Genomic DNA, 12,613 nt, shown 5'->3' with positions numbered 1-12,613 from the left:
AGAACCTAGATCTCTTAAAGGACAGTGAAAATGACAAGAAATACATGAAACAACTAAAATCCATTATTCTAAAAGACCAGTCTATAGCAAAAAAGAAGAATTTTTTTTAATTTTAAGTGAGAATTGCAACGATTTTTAGTATTTATTTATTTGTTTATTTATTTTGCTTTTTAGAGCCACACCCGCAGCATATGGAGGTTCCCAGGCTAGGGGTCAAATGGGAACTACAGCTGCCGGCCTACACCACAGCAATACAGGATCTGAGCCGTGTCTGTGACCTACGTCACAGCTCACGGCAATGCCAGATCCTTAACCCACTGAGCAAGGCCAGGAATTGAACACGCAACCTCATGGTTCCTAGTTGGATTCGTTTCCCCTGCGCCACAACGGGAACTCTGGAACAAATAAAATCTTGAATACCCTCATTTATTTGGAGTTCTTGGGAATTGAATTATTTCCGGCAAATAGATTTTCTAGATGGTGGAAGCCTATTCATTTAATCACCGTAACAGTTTGTGTTTTAACCATTTTGATGTAATTCTTTGTAATGCGTGTTGCATGGTTTATAGCTTTCATATAGAGAATATATTGAAGACATGTCAGCCAATTTGTTAGGCTTTGAGGCCTCATCATATTAATATGTTTTGTCGTTTGTGGGTATTTTTGTTTGTTTGCTCTGCCACATAATCTCAGTGCCATTTGCCTTCTAAAGACTGGGACAATTGTACCTTTACACAGCTCTTTTCACTTTTTTGCTTTCCCCGGTAGGGTGTGTCAGTGTTCACTTTTTACTACAGAAATGTGCATAATTGCTTTCCCCACCTCTGAAACACCTTTCTACCTTACTGATTTATAAGTTTTAGACGCCGGGAAACCAGAACCCCAAGTCTGTTCCTATTTTGTGTAAAGTAGGATTAATAGGCATCGAATGAAATCATGTATTTAGTCACAGGATTTTTGACTATTCAAGGACTGTAAGAAGTTACTTCCTGATTGTAGGCTGTTATTTGGTAGAAGTTTGTCACTGGGCGAAATGCCATTTTATTTATAAGCTGTAGTGCTTATGGCTTTCCGTTCTAGCATGAGTGCTTTCCGGTTGCCCCTAAGTAGAGAAATTAAAGAAAAATAACCTATCGTCTAGGCAGTTGATAAAGTTTTGTAAAATGGGATTTGGGCATTTTTTAATGGACAGGAAGGTGAAACAGTCTTAGATGTAATTCACGAGTGTTTTACTTTTTTTTTTTTTCTTTTTTCAGAGAGATAATGATGAATCTAACTGTCGGGAAACTCACAGATCAAGAGCTTATAACCATTGCACGTCACTACCGGGTGCCTGAGGAACCATGTCCAGATACATGTATCGTCATGGCACAGGCCCATGAACAGCTCAAGAAACATGCTTTTGAGAATTTTGAAAGACTCATTGCTGCCTGCGTATACCAAGATCGGGAGAAGTAAGCTTTTCTCTTATTGATTCTAATAATTCATGTACGTTTCTGTGAACCTGAGTAATGAAGGAATTTGTATTTTATCACAAAAGGCAAAAAGAAAAGTGACATATCTCCTCATACTTCACTATTGGGCAGAGCCACTTTAAATCATTTCTGGAGATTATGTAGGTACAAATATTTCATAGTGATGGATGGTGAGCTTTGCTTGTTGGAATAGGGGAGGCCCTGTATCTTCAAAAGAATAGGATTGCCCCTTTGCATTTTCTTTTAATTGGTTTCTAGAAGCCTTCAGTTGAAACACAGTAAATCAATGTTAGAAATTTAATTCTGAGATGTCAGCTCCTTACATTATTTTAGTGGTAAGTGGGATTTATAAATGTGACTTTTATAATACACAGAAAGGGGATTTGCAAGTAAACTTTCTGTAGAATTTCTTTGAAATTATTTCTTCATGAAAATAATGAATCTCTGCATAATCTGTTTCTAATACTTTGACGTTTATCCTGAGCTTTATTAAGTCATTGTTACAAACAACTGGAGCCCCATCTTAATATATTTTGGTGTTCATCTTATCCACAGACCTGATATATGGGAGTGAGGGAGGAAATAGTTATCTGGAGTCAGAAAAATCTTAGCTCAAACTCTAGCCTCTGGTTTTGTTACTACACACAACTGCCATGTCTTTTCCCCATGACCATGTCCTTTGTCCCCAAACCTGAAGTTTGCCCTCACGTGGCCACCTGCATAACCTAAGTATCTTTGAAGGTCCTATAGATTATCTTAATAGTGAATATGGTTTTTTTTCCCTAGTCCTTAATACACCCTTGTTGAGTTTTTATAAAGAGGGTGTTTTCCCTTGCATCTTTAAGCTTCCCCGAGCCTCCCAGAGGATTGTGTGGCCTGAGCTTTGTGTGACTCTCTGGCCCTGCCTTCCACCCTGGTGGTACTCCTTCCCAGGCTGAGAAGTCTGGCCCTCCCTCACTCAAAGAACACCTCTTGGGAATAATGGGGTTAGTGGATCAGACAACCCTGAGGTTCTTCCCTCTGGTTCTAGACATAAACATTCTCTTAACATTTTATAACCTGTTGCAAAGAAAGCAGCCCACTCTCTTTCCTGTTGGTTCTCATTTTGCCTGATGCCTGGAAGAACATTGGACAAGCATTTCTGTGCCCCTGGGAGAAGTGATTGTTGAGCTGCTCTGGAGAAAAACTTGAGGTGAATGTTAAGGCCCCAGTTGGGACTTCTAGATGAAGGTTTGGGTCCAAGGAAAAGACCAGAAAAACACCCTCAAGTCATATAATACTTGTGTTGGAGGCTCTAGATGCCAGTCAAATTAAGAGATGTTTTCAAATATCAGAACCATTTTTGACTAGTGGTCAAGAATGCAGATCTATTACTTAGAGCAACACTCGTGGCCTGCAGCCTTAATAGGCTTCACTATCACCGACCAAGAATCTGAATCCTGACGGAAAAGGCCTTTGTAAGGACAGAATCTAGTGACTTCTGAAATGGAAAAAAGTTGAGGAAATGCAATATGCCTGTTTTTCCTTACTGTGATTCCAGTACCAGCTTTCATACTGATTTCCATGTGCACACTTTTAGGAGACATCTGTATTTCCACTAGTCCTATAGCGTGTAATTATTACTCAAGAGACACAAAGGAAATCAAAGCCCATTTACTTTGTTTTAATGCAGGAAAAAAGTCTTACCCAGCAAAGACATCAAAAGGCTGTGCAAGTCCTCCAGGTTACCCTTTAATGATGATCTTCTAGGAGCCTTACTATCCAAGTAAGTGAGAACTCCACCCTCACGGGCAATGTCCTGCATGTTTTTGTTTTGGAGACAATTTCTCGTTTTACCTCCACCTTTGGTAGCCCTTGATTGACCCTTGACTGTTTCGATGGTGTTATTGATGACGCGCCTCCCTGTAAGTGTCACAAAAGGAAAAGTCAGTCGTGATTTGGAATGTTAGCGAGCCTGTTAGGAATTATCAGTTGCTCTTTTTAACATCCACATCCATGCATGCAGATTCTTGGGACAGAATGAGAATAGACAACCGCATTGGTTATGAGAGTATGAGAGTAAAATTTAAGACAGATTTTTTTCAAAGCAGGAGTTTCTAAAGGCTAAAGACGTGTAGCCAGAGGACCTCGTGTTATTAGCACAGAACTTTGTCCAACTGCAGCACCAGATGTCACGTGCAGAGGTTGTGACATTGCAAAAGGAAAGCACAGTGAACTGCTTTCTAAAACACCTCACCTCTTGGGTTGAACCTGACCTTTGATGACCTGGCACCATCCTCCTAGCCACCCAGACTCTGGCAGTCTTTATGCTTCCCATGACATGACTCCACCGTCTCCTCCAACTTACTTATCTTGAGAAATCAGACATGAGAACATCGGCGCTATGCTCTAGGCAGTGTTGTCATTGCTTTGCACACATTACCTCGTTTACTTTGCAGGGACAGCTTGGTCAGGTCAGAACTGTTATCCTCCTATCTTGGATGAGATCGCGGAGGTTGAGAGAGAGAACATTTTGCCCAAAGTTGCCTAGTCTGGAAGAAGAGCTGTGACTTAACTCCTCAACCTTTAAAATATACATCTTCTGCTTCTAACCATTTCGAATTATTGTCTACAGATGGCTGGTAGATTCGAACATCTCGACATTTCTTACCCCCTTCCTATTGCTTGCATCCACTCTCTCCCCCTCTGTTTCCACTATCTTCGCTCTTATTTTGACCCACCTTTCTTCTTGACTCTTGCTGGGCCTTCACACTGGTCTTTCTTCCACCAGCCTCTAAATTTTTAAATCCATCGTTATATATAGCAGCTAATTACCTCCTAAGAGCAAACCTATCACAGTGTGACTCTTCAGTGCACAAGCCTTCTGTACCATTTCTTTGTTCTCTGAGGAATGACCAAGCTCTGTAGCTTTGAGCTCCTTTCCTCCCTTCTCCATTGGGGGGCTTAGAGTAATCATTGGAGCATTATTCTCAAAGAGGGGCTGGAGTGGGGAGTCCTCATCTGAGACGAAGAAACAAAAGGAACAGACAAAAACGAACTCCATGTGGGAGAACTAGGGTCCAAGGTATCAGGAGAGGAATCAAGAAGAAGCCAATCCAGTTGGATGTGCATCTGTGCACTGGATTGACCTGGGGTTATCTTCTAGACTATCAGCTCCTTTGCTTTTATTTTCTAGCCACAGTATGAGAGATAAACAGGCCATCCTGGTGTAAATAGGCACCTGAGATGAGATAGGCAGGTCTAGGAGTCAGATTTCTCCACAGTTATCACACTCCCAAAGCTCCCCTTCCCATTCCCAATAGTCCAGCCAATTGGCCATTTAGCATTTCACGTGGATACCTCCAGCCTTCCCACTTTTTTTGCCGTTTCTCTTGCTGTTTCTTCAGTGGGAAATAACTTCCAGTTTAATTCGTCTGCTGCGCTTTAAGACCCGTTTCAGGAGTTCCCGTCATGGTGCAGCAGAAAAGAATCCAAATAAGAACCATGAGGTTCTAGGTTCAATCCCTGGCCTCGCTCAGTGGGTTAAGGATCTGGCGGCATTGCCGTGAGCTGTGGTATAGGTCACAGACGTGGCTCGGATCTGGCGTTGCTGTGGCTGTGGCGTAGGCCAGCAGCTACAGCTCCAATTAGACCCCTAGCCTGGGAACCTCCATAAGCCACGGGTGCAGCCCTAAAAAGACAGAAGACAAAAAAATTTAAAAAAATAAATTCTCATTAAAAAAAAAGACCCATTTCAAATAGCACCATATCCACGAAGGCCTCTTAGATTTGCTTGGCTGGCAGTGATTATCTCCTCTAAGGATTCTCATGACGCTATTTAGTTTCTCTTCTATTTTTTTGTCGCTTACCTTATAATGAAGATTTGTGACTAGACATTTGATCCTCTCAGATATAGAGAGACCTGCTTCCAACCTGTTTGATTTACTGCCTGAACGTAAGCCATGGGATGTCACATCTTGATAGTTTTACCCCTACCTTGGCTCCTATATTCTTTGAGTCTACTTGCTAGCCGGGTAATCTTGTGTGTGACTTTGACCTGCCTGAACCCCAGATTCCTCACCTCTAGAATGAGATAAGAATACCTCCTTCCTCATAGTTCTCAGGGTGAATTAAGAAAACAGACATAAATTCCCCAGCTCCGCAGCACCTGGTACTAAATACCGCCGGGGGACGAGGAGAGACGTTTCCGTCAGGGGCCACAGACCACACACTCCGACTCCGAAAAAAAACTGAAAGAAACCTGTATCCTTCGACTTCTAAGCAGCTTGTTTTGAAACAGTTGGATCTGCATGCCTTTCACACATGAAACTGTCTTTTCGTCAGGAAGCTGTGGCTGTTTATTAGATTATCCCTCGATGGCCTCAAGGATGAGTTGTCCTGGGAAGTCCAGTGATGTGGGAGCCTGGCCTCTGGAGGACCTAGATGGTTCTTATCCAGCCCCGAGGCCACCAAGTCACCATCCTCTCACTCTCTCAGCAGACTGTTTTGTCTTTGCCTTTACGATTTGACATTAAAGGCAGAAAGCCGATTCCCCAACGCGTTTCGAAGCCGTCTCAGTCTCAGAACACATCCGCCTCCGAGCCCAGCTCAGCTCGGAGGAGGTCATCCCTCTGAGCTGCTGAGCAGACCATGTTCAGTCTAACTCTGCCTCGGATTGCGCAGTGACCCTTCTCCACACTCAGGGGAAACTTCAGACTAATCAGATTAGAAAATGTCTCATTCCCATTCCCCTCTCCCTCCAATGTGCCCTGCCACGATTTGGGTCACATGCTTGATGTTCTGCATCATCTCCGCAGACTCCTTTCAAAGACTGCCCTAATTCCTAATGGGCCCATCAGCCTGCAGCCTACATTTATATTCTGCATTCTTATTGTTCCCTACAGACTCCGCAGGGCTTTCCAGAGCCTTGACCAGACTCTCTTTCTGCACAGCCCTCCTGTGACACGCTAAGCCAGAGCCCCTCTGACGTCTGCGGTCTCCCGTGGGAGGCAGGCACGGAGTTTGTTGACTTGGTTCAGCGCACGCTCTGCCGGGGTGGGGGGGCCGGGCGGGAGGCAGTTTTACCTGCCTCGGGATGGAGCTGGGCCGCTGTCGAGCAGCCGCGTAGCCCCGCTGCTGTGGGAATTCTCATCAGGAGACGACATGGCTAAAGATTTGGATGATTCTTTCACCCAGTGATCGTTGCCCGTGCATTTCTCCCGACCCTGGGCTTTGGTACTCAGATGTCTCCCCTCTTCACCATTTCCATCTTTCCCGTGCTGCAGTTAAGTCTTCTCCTCATGAGCAGAGCTCCTGCTGGGATCAGGACCTCAAACTCTTTTCACATCCAGTTACCCCAGCACCCCCCATCCCCGTCAGTTTGTGCTGTGGTAGCTAGTGTGAGGTCATCTTACTTGCCAAACGAAGTCATTTCACTCATGCACAGAGCCTCAGACGTAAATGTTCTATGTAGAGGTAGCTACTACCCCTTCATAATAGGAGTGACACTCTGTTGACAGAGCGCCCAGGGCCCTAGAATATTTTGTAAATCCTTGGGCATATGCAGAGGTACATTTGAGTGGATGGTAGGCACGATGCCTCATTTCAGGAGCACAAACACTGAGGTACAGGCTCTCTCCCTGAAAGAGGAGGCCTCAGCCCAGATGAGACTTGAACGGAAGTAGAAGGATGGTTCCCTAGGAAATACCCTAAACCTTTGCTTCTGCCTGAGCTCCTAGGGGTAGGGACGCGACCATTCATTCATCATCTTTGCAGTCCCAGAGACTTGTCCTGTGCTAGTACGCTGGGCAGGGGGCTGGATTTCCCCCAGACTCGCTTCTGAAGTCCAGCTCCACTGCCTTCTGCCCATGTGATCCCTGTAAATGGACTCGACCCCTCAGAGGAGTATTAATGCACTTGAGTAGGAATGTTTCCTCTGTGCTAATAAACCAGAAATTGTGGTTCTCAAACCATAAGAGGTAGAGAGTGTTCTGAGGTCATTCCATTCTGTGCTCCTTGTGGGACCAGGGGGTAAAGAGGCAGCCTCCTCCCCTGATCGTGGCCTTCGGAACCGGGACTTGGAATAGCTGGAAATGCAAGTGCAACTCTTTCCCCAGCAGCTCTGCCCCGAACTAGTCTTTTACAGCTGGCTCTGGGCTCCATGGAATGCCTTAGAACTGGCTTCCCAAGAGAGCTGGTGCCTCGTCCAGAAATATCAGTTAAAATGGAAAAAGTTAACAGGGTTTTCAAATCGTCTCATTATACTCTACCCAGCCTCGCCCCCTGCCCCCCTCCCAGAGGCATGGTTTGGGCTCAAGTGATTTCACCCAAAAATACCTGGCAGCGAAGCTGAGGGGCAAGGGTTGAACTACGTGGTTGCTGTTGTGGCAGAGTGTGTGGTGTGCTGGGAAGTTTTCAGAGAGAAACTCCCTTCTCTCCCTCCCACCTTCTCTCCCCCCCCCCCCACACACACACACATACACACACACAGAGATGCTTTCTCCCTTTTCAAATATGAGGTGATTTTTTAGTTTAAGAAATTTTTTACAAATTCTCAAACCATTCAGACCAACAGAGCGTGGACTGTGCGTATGGTCCACATGTGGCAGCTGTGACCCGCCTCACTGAGGAGATGTGTGCTGGGACCACAGTCGCAATTAATTCACAGGCCTGGTGACGTGAGATCACAGGCGTGAACTCAGCGGCCACTTGGGCATTGCCATCTTGCCAGCTCCTAAGTTTTTGTGACCACGCGGCACAGTGGCCCCGAGCTGCACTGCCTTTCCTCAAGCGTCTGATCCTTAAGAACCTCACCAGGTGTTTCAGGGAACACCCCTGGGTTTGTTGGGTGAGGAACTGAAACCAAACACAACCAGGCACGTTAAAAATGTGTCTTCCCTGCCCTCCCTCGCCTTCAGGCTGTCCCCTATGTTCTGAGATGGCTTTTGCAGCGGAGGGGAACCCATGTTTCTCTTCAGCAGAATTCAGCTGCTGCTGCGCCTCTTACCTCCACAGATGGTGGACATAAAGCAGATCAGCATTATTCCCCGTGGCAAGGAGATGGATGGCTTCTGGGGTTTTCAAACCATTCATCATTTTGGGGAGGGGGGGAGCAAGAGCCCCTGTCAAGTGACACATCAGACTCACTTCTAAGAACTCCCACCTAGTGGGACATCGGGAAGCCTGCTTGGGGGTCATTATTATCTAGAGAAGAACCAGAGAAATCGCCTTCCCTCCCTCTGCTTCCACAAACGTGCCCTTTCGTTTGTGTAGGGAAGGAAGTGGTAGCTCGCCCCAGTATCAAAGGGAAAGGAGAATTTATGGAGGTTTGAGGAAAACACTGGAGCACTGTGAGCTGGGACTTGAAAGTCGTGAGGCTGACTCTTTAACAAGCACAGAAGCCCTTAAAAGCCAGAATTAGCGTTGCCCTTTAGGGCAGTCACCCTGGAAAGCTGTGTGCCGATTCCAGCCATGTTGCCACAGGAAGCCCGTCTTTGGAATTGCCTTCACAGCCTTTTCGACAGCATTGCCTCCAGGTTGACAAACCTTCATCCTCCGACCAGGAATCTGTCTTAGCAAGAGTCAGATGTCATTTGGTGAGGAATGAAGGAGGGGATTCGGATGGAGAACCAGGATGCTAATGTTTTTTTATCAGAAGCACACACAGCATGACTCCGAAGGAAGGAGATAGATTCCTATGCAATTCCTAGGCTTTTCCGAATTGTTTTGAAAGGATGGATAGGATTTGGTGAACGATGACCTGTAGTCAGGCAGCAGGGAGGACGGCTGGGGAAGTGATATTTGGGGGGAAATTGATCTACTTATCCTCACTCCTCCCCCCCATAGTCAAGCCTTTCTCCGTCTCTAAACTGCCCCCCCCCCCGCCCCAGTTCCTTCTCTCCCGACCTGGACTATTTTTAGAAGTGGAGTCCCCCTTTGTACCCTAGTCTTCTCTTTCTCACAAGCTCACCTACCAACAGCGTATGGTTAGAGACCGTGCCTGACAGCGCACGAGGCCATGAGAAATCTCCGATATCAGTGGTCCAGAGGAGGAAGCCGTGTGCTGAATTTTGGAGCACGGAGTCCAAAATCAGGAGGAAAACCAGGGGATGATTTCTTCATCGACATGCTCTCAACTGCTGGTGCTGCTTCCTTTCCAAGTTGGGCTTGTGTAAGTTTGTTGCCTTGGAAAGCACATTTGAAGGTCTCTCGTCTGCTTTTTAAACATTTCTTCCATTTTTATTTTTATCAAACTGATAACATGCTTATAGGCAAAAAAAAGTCATTCTAAAAAGCTATTCCAACAACAGCAGTTTGCAGCCATATCTCTCCCCACTGCCCAGACCCATTCTCAAGAAGCAGCCTTTCAGTCCTTCTGGCTATTTCTGCAGACCTTTAAATAGCATGTACATCCTGCTATTTCTGGATTTCTCATTTTTAGATACTACTACTAACTTCCTGTTGTGGTGCTTGAGAATTTAGCGTAATATTGATTCCCATTACTGGTGTTCTTTCTGGATGCTCTTAGGATCTTCTCTTTATTCCTGGTGTTCTGGACGTTCATGATGGGACCTTGTGGGGGGGTGTGCGTGCATGTGCGTGTGTGTGTGTGTCTCTTTATAGATTCATTATGCTTGACAGTTTATGGGTCCTTCTGGTCTGGAGTCGCTGTCTTTTGGCTCTGAGAAATTTTCCATTAATTTTTAGTGAATTTCTTCACCTCTGTTTTGATTTTTCTCTTATGAGAACCCCTGTCATCAAGGTTTTGGCTCTCTTGAATTTAGATCTTTTTTTTCTCCAATTTCTCTTTGTCATTATGATGAACTTATTAAGGGGTTTTCCCAACTTTATATTCCACCCCTTGTACTGCATCTCTTTACCACTATCATATTTTTTATTCCAAGAGCAAACTCTTAGTTCCTTTTTTGTAATCTTCTGTTCTTTTTTCATGGGTGTGATATATTCTCTTATCTCACATCTTACCCTCTGCCACCCGAATTATCTTTGTTCCCAGGTACCTTTGTTTCTATTACTGTTTTGACTTCTGTCCTTAATGTTGGAAGCCCTGGGGGGTGCGTCTTGTTGATTAGTGGGTTTCACTGCATGAGTCCTCCATCTCCTAGCCCATATTTTCATTAGAGAATCTCCAGAAGCCACAATCTAGGGATCTCTCTGGGGTCATTGAGAGAAAAATCTTTCCTTCTCCTGCCAGGGTAGCAAGGAGGGTGGGATGGAGTAAAAGAGGAGAATTTAAACATGACGCCTGGTGTTCTGGAAACAGGAAAGGGGAAGGAAGGGGGCTGAGAGACCCAAGTTCAGGATGCACTGTTCTGTGCCCCCCCTCACCCCCCCCGTTATACTTCATCTTCCCAAGACTAGAGTTTCTTGACTTGAATTTCTCTGGAAAACAGGCCTCATTCCCCTACAGAGAAGAATACAGTGCACAAGGAGCTGCGTGGGGTCCAGCTGCTCTTGCTTTATGAGTCCTTGTTTTCAGTCTCCCGCCTTATCCCTGCCTTTACGGGCACCCAGAGTCTGCCATCGCTGAGCCTCTCAAGAGTTTGTGGGCCGCAGAGACTAATCTCTAAGTGCCCCCGCCTCTGCCATGGACATTGAGAGTTCAGCTTCCCATCCTCAGCTCTGCCAAGTCAGTTACCAGTCCTCAGACTGATTTCCATCTTGAGAGATTGTGAAATCTCTAGTCCACTGTAGCCCTTTGTCCCAGCTATCTTTGTCATTGAAGATTATCTCCTGTTTTTATTTCTTCTTTGTCATTTTGGTGAGATTTTGGTGGGAAAGGGAGATAAATATTTGCGAGTGACCCATCATGATGTACTGCAACTCTATCCCCCAAGAGCAAAGAATTCTTCCTCCAAGAAACATTGGCTAATTTTATCCCTTTTAATGGACAGATTCTTTGTTCTTTTATCCCCTGCTCCTCTTTTTTCTGGGGGGGGGGTGCGGAGGGGGGATTCGCATATCCGTTGAAACCCTCCAAGACAGAACTGAAAAGAACAACTTGGAGTATTTTGCCACATTACTCAATTCTTCCCTGAGGGCTGGCTGTGGGACTTTGGAAAGATGAACTCTTTCAAACATTTTTTCTCAAAAAAGATTTTAGACATCATTTCTAAGCTGTGTAGTCTTTCGCTTACAGCTTTTGCTCCTGAATATCATTTGATTTAAGAATATCCTTCCCAACTCTCTTTTGAAGTGGGTAAATGGTTAGATGTGTTGAGTCTGACATATCATGAGTTGGGCAGGGAAGAATGCTGGGGGCCCGGGGTTAACAGGTAAGCCCGAGTGAACATCAAACTGATTGGTAAGGAAGTCAGATAATAGGACTTCCAGTGCTGACTTCTAGAAATGTTCCCCTCCCATCCAGTGCCATCCTCATCCAGAGAAAATGCAAATTTAGACGTGGGGACTCAGATAAAAGGAACTTCAGGAAGGCCTTTCTGAGGAAGCAGCGTTTGAATTGAGACTTTCCAGTCAAAAGGATCAGAAGCCGCAAATGCCTCCCATTGCCGGGAGCAACCTTTGTATGCTCAGAGAACTAGAAGAAAGCTAGTGTACCTGGAACACGGTGAGCAGGGAGTTTTCAGATGAGATTAGAGAAGTCAACAGGGACCAGATTATGGAGGGTTTGATAAACCCTGGTAAGGAGTTCAGTTTGTATTCTAAGTGGATTGGAAAGCCATTGGGGAGTTGCCGACAAGGAAGTCATTGAGCTGATATGTATGTTTTAGAAAGATCATTCTGGGGAAGGATGTTCTGCAGCAAGGTAGGAGAAGAAGCAGCAGTAATCCAGGTGAGATCCAGGTGAGAGATGATGGTGGCTTGGAATCAGTGAATAATAGGAAAGATGGAGAAGAAGGGACTTGTGATATGCTAGAGTGGTAGAACCTACAGGACTGATCATCAGTGAGCTGTATGTGGGGGTGAGGCCAGACGTAATTCTAAATCCCGTTGGATAGTCTTTTGACTGGTTCCCAAATTACTGGGATAGTATACTTCTGAAACCTCTAGGATTCAGTAAGGACCTCTTGTCATTGATGTAATGGGAATTTATCGACAATTAAATTCTATAATGTATGAACAGATAGAGAGACTTCTTTCATTGGTGATCTCGTTCATTCTTTCCAGGCTGGTAGCTTTAT

The 12,613-nt window shown here is 45.2% G+C and overlaps 1 protein-coding gene across 3 annotated transcripts in view; it reads left to right on the top strand.

Annotated features, from left to right (window-relative positions):
- EFHC2 (EF-hand domain containing 2) overlaps positions 1-12,613 on the top strand; it is a 183,537-nt gene that overhangs the window by 150,761 nt on the left and 20,163 nt on the right. For all 3 annotated transcript variants that reach the window (XM_085007794.1, XM_021080072.2, XM_085007793.1), the window contains 2 exons: positions 1,257-1,454; positions 3,148-3,240. In XM_085007794.1, the coding sequence (XP_084863920.1) occupies positions 1,257-1,454; positions 3,148-3,240 (291 nt within the window). The remainder of the gene's footprint in view (positions 1-1,256; positions 1,455-3,147; positions 3,241-12,613) is intronic.

Source organism: Sus scrofa, chromosome X (assembly GCF_054392235.1).
Source record: "Sus scrofa isolate SSC_HxYL_T2T_F1_AM1 chromosome X, Sscrofa_HxYL_maternal_Yorkshire_Landrace_v2.0, whole genome shotgun sequence".
NCBI lineage: Eukaryota > Metazoa > Chordata > Mammalia > Artiodactyla > Suidae > Sus > Sus scrofa.
This window is presented reverse-complemented; position numbering and strand designations above follow the sequence as displayed.